The sequence below is a fragment of the Hyperolius riggenbachi genome, chromosome 6, assembly GCF_040937935.1.
Source record: "Hyperolius riggenbachi isolate aHypRig1 chromosome 6, aHypRig1.pri, whole genome shotgun sequence".
NCBI lineage: Eukaryota > Metazoa > Chordata > Amphibia > Anura > Hyperoliidae > Hyperolius > Hyperolius riggenbachi.
The window spans coordinates 372752021-372755994 of NC_090651.1; the positions used below are offsets into that span (position 1 = coordinate 372752021).

At 46.0% G+C, this 3974-nt stretch overlaps 1 protein-coding gene across 1 annotated transcript; it reads left to right on the top strand.

The window, feature by feature from the left end:
• Window positions 1–369: 369 nt before the first annotated feature.
• Window positions 370–3707, top strand: LOC137523066 (uncharacterized). The gene is made up of 3 exons (XM_068243262.1): window positions 370–439; window positions 1490–1597; window positions 3044–3707. Exons 1-3 carry the CDS (start codon window positions 431–433, stop codon window positions 3641–3643), a joined length of 717 nt encoding a protein of 238 aa, XP_068099363.1. The 5' UTR covers window positions 370–430; the 3' UTR covers window positions 3644–3707.
• Window positions 3708–3974: the final 267 nt, after the last annotated feature.

Consider the following 3974-nt stretch of genomic DNA (forward strand, 5'->3'; position numbering starts at 1 on the left):
GATTTCTGGTAAGTAGAATATTTAGGATCATTCACCAGCATTACCTGTAAAATTGATCTCAGGTCCCTTATTCTGGCCTCACCCTTCCCATTTCTTTCATTTGACCTGTAACACATCACTAACTTCCACGTGGAATTAGCCAGTTTAGGTATAATGTGACTCCAGTGGACACATAGATGTGATGAGTAGCAGCCTCATGTAAATGTTATTAGCAGGTGTCTCCTCTGAGAATATCAGTAAAATGTTTCTTAGTAACAAATCTTTAGCAGTAATTAGGTGTAGATTCTGTTTATTTAACAATGGTCTTATTCTCTTTGTATTGCAGAATTGGATACCGCAGCGGTCTGCGGGGATGCCGGCGCCGTCGGTGTCACCAGGACCAGCAGCAGGACCAACCAGGAATCGCCGTAAATTCTGGCGACCATCCTTCATGCTGAAGGTAAGTAGTAATACACAACACCCACCGCCAGGCAATGGAAGTCTATGGAGACTTTCATACTTCCGCAGTTCAGCGTGACAAGACGGAAGTGACGTTTTCTCTGCATCCCCGCCGCAGGTCAAGAGTTACGTTAACGCTGCAGCGCTGCATCGAGTTGTGGCGATCTGCATTGGCCCGGATGTCATGTTAGTCTATGGCAGGCATGGGCAAAATTGGCCCTCCAGCTTTTGAGGAACTACAAGTCCCACAATGCATTGCAGGAGTCTGACAGCCACAGTCATGACTCATAAAGGCAAATGCATTGTGGGATTTGTACTTCCTTAACAGCTGGAGGGCCAAGTTTGCCCATGCCTGGTCTATGGCAACGTGTGGATTTGTAAAAATTCACCGACGAGACGTTACGGCACATATGAGCGGAAGTGTATTTTAACAATATGCTTCTGCGCACTTCTGCATACCCAAAGCAGGAAATGATGGCAAGCGCACGTTATGCTTCCATCATTTCCTGATTGTCCGGAGGCCAGACAGGAAACACCGCGCTATCACTGAAGGCCTTTTTTTGACCGTTTGATGCGGTGCATTGGGTACCACATTGCTGACGCTGATTTCTAGTGTGAAACCAGCCTAAAGGAAACCTGTTGGACTGTTGGAGAAAAGTTCTGTTGGGAGTATTTACCTCGTGAGGGGGGGGGGGGAGCCTCTGGATGCTAATGAGGCCTTACTGCTCTCCGCCGCTGTGACGTGCCTCATGCAGGTGAATGCACTTCATTTCGACACCAGGCAGTTCGGCGCGAGGCGACCCGAATGACGACTCTCCCCGCTGCCGCAAAAGTCTCGGCGCACGGTGCTCAGCGCCACGTGCCGAGATAACCTGCTTCGATGCAGGCGCATTAGCGGCTTAATGCTGAGCTCTGATGGAAATACCTTGCCTGATCGGGTCTGCTCAATCGCTAAGTTGGCTCACCCTGCATCCAGCTCACCAGCGCACCATAATACGCACTTTTTTCACTGCAGATTTACTTTAACCATATTCTCCTTTTTGTCACACAGGATGAAATTCCATCTTCTGGAGTCGGACACCAGCCCATCATGGTGTCAGTGGGGACCCAGACCCCAGACTGGACCCGGAAGTGGTATAAACCTGGACTTCCAAAGAGGGTAAGTTATATACTAGACTAGATCCACCTCTCTCACTCTATTTACCTAACTTACTAGTTCAACCCCTCCCTCTATGTACCCCACTTACTAGTTTCAGCAGTCTCTAGTTTTCTCACCTACTAGTTCCATCCCTCCCTCTAGTTACCCCACCTTGTAGTTTAACCCCTCCCTCCACCCCACCTACTAGATCCTTCTCACCTCTCTAGGTACTCCACTTACTAGATCCACTGCATCCCTCGAGTTACCCCAAATACTAGATCCACCCCATATCTCTAGTTACCCCACCTACTATTCCATCACATCCCTCTAGTTACCCCACCTACTAGATCCACCCATTCCTCGAGTTACCATACATACTTGCTCTACTTCTGTCTCTTGTTACGCCCACCTTCTAGATCCACCATATCCCTATAGATACCCTACATAGTAGTTCTACCACCTCCCTCTAGGTACCCCACCTATTAGATACTTTCTTCCTCTAAGTTCCACTACTACTATATTCACCCTACTTCTTTAGTTACTCCACCTACTAGATTCCTTCCCAGTTAACACACCTGTTATTACCTCCTATCCTTCTGATTACCCATCTATTAGATCCACCACGTATTCTACTTAACACACCTACAAGTTCCACTCCTCCCTCTAGTTACTACTCCTAATAGTTCCACTCTTTCCTCTAGTATATCTCTCTTTTCTATTTACCCCACCTACAAGTTCCACCCCTCCCTGTAGTTTCCCCACCTTGGTGTTCAACCCCTCCCTCTACCCCACCTACAAGATCCCCCTTACCTCTCTAGATACTCCACCTACTAGATCCACCCAATCCCTCTTCTCACCCCAACTACTAGATCCACCCAATCCCTCTTCTCACCCCAACAACTAGATCCACCCAATCCCTCTTCTCACCCCACCTACTAGATTCACCCAATCCCTCTTGTCACCCCACTTTCTAGATGCAATCCTCCCTTTAGTTACCCCACCTCCTATTTCCACTCCTCCCTCTAGGTACCCCACCTATTAGATTCTCCCACCCCCTCAGATTAAGAAATACACTATATTGGCAGCCATGCAGTATATAGGATAAGTAATATTAATAATATGCCCATTACTGTCAGTGAAAGATGGCAACCCATGGGAAACAAACTACCTGATGATCACATTGATTTATGTCTTCTTTGAGGATCAAATCAATATGAGACTGTTGAGACTTCAGGGGCCCAGTACAGCCTGCTGTGTCCGTGTTTCATGTCTGGACACATTTTGGTTGGGTTATCCCTTGTGGTTGCTTGAAGCATTGGTATTTTCCTGATTGAGATTATCATTTTATCATGGATTTCTTGTAATATATATGTTAGGATAAAAGTGAGGCATTTATTTACACTCATACATGGTTCTTGTGTCAAACTTTGTTTTTTTATTGACTGACATGTTTATTTTTGTTTACAGCCATCGTGGATGACCCGTAGAGGAAGAAGGAGGGTGACAAATCCAGTCTCGATACAAGCGACTGAGATGATCTACCTGGCAGATCCCTCCTATCCTACAGTCGAAACAAGGACTGTTGGAATCCAGAAGTACCGTGTCTTAGGCCAGGGCATTACAGAAGATGTAGAGGTAATGCCACCAGCTGAGACACGGAGTATTGCCATACAAGCAGACACAGATCTGCACATGGAGATGATGGAGAAGCTGGAAGCAGGTGTTTCAGACGCCAACTCTCCTCCTCCAGTCGAGACAAGCGAGATCAGCATCCAAGTCGACGACGACGACTTTGCGAAATATCTGGAAGAGATGGATCGCTTGGACGATAAGAAAAAGATGGACGTCCTAGAAAAGGACCTGAATGAATTGAAGGAGGCGTTTGATGATGCCCGCCCCTTCTTACTGGACAATGACCAGTTATTCTGCACCATGCAGAGACAAGTGGCAGAGATGGCAGACCGGATGAAGGCACTGGCCATGAAACCTGCCTCAACATTCGACTGCCAAATCTCATTTGCCAAGATGAAGATCACTGAAATGGAGTGCGGTGATGCACCAACCTAATGACGTGATCTGAACACTTGTATATACTGGATGTTGCCAGCTTCATAAAAAATTTCTAACTCTATTCTACTTCTTCATTGACATTTTTTATCGTACGTTTACATCGGCCACAACATTGTGGATGTTTGAAATTAGAGCGTTTATATTTAAGGTGTGGTTAGAATCTCTGAGGTTAGGACCATTCAGGCAATATACGTAAAAAAAATGTTGGGTCTTGTTTTATAATATTGTGTTGTCATTAGGGTGGATTTCTGCAGATGTTACATAGATTATTGTCTAGGATGCCTATCATAGTCTAATGCTGGGAATACACCATGCATTTTTTTGTCAG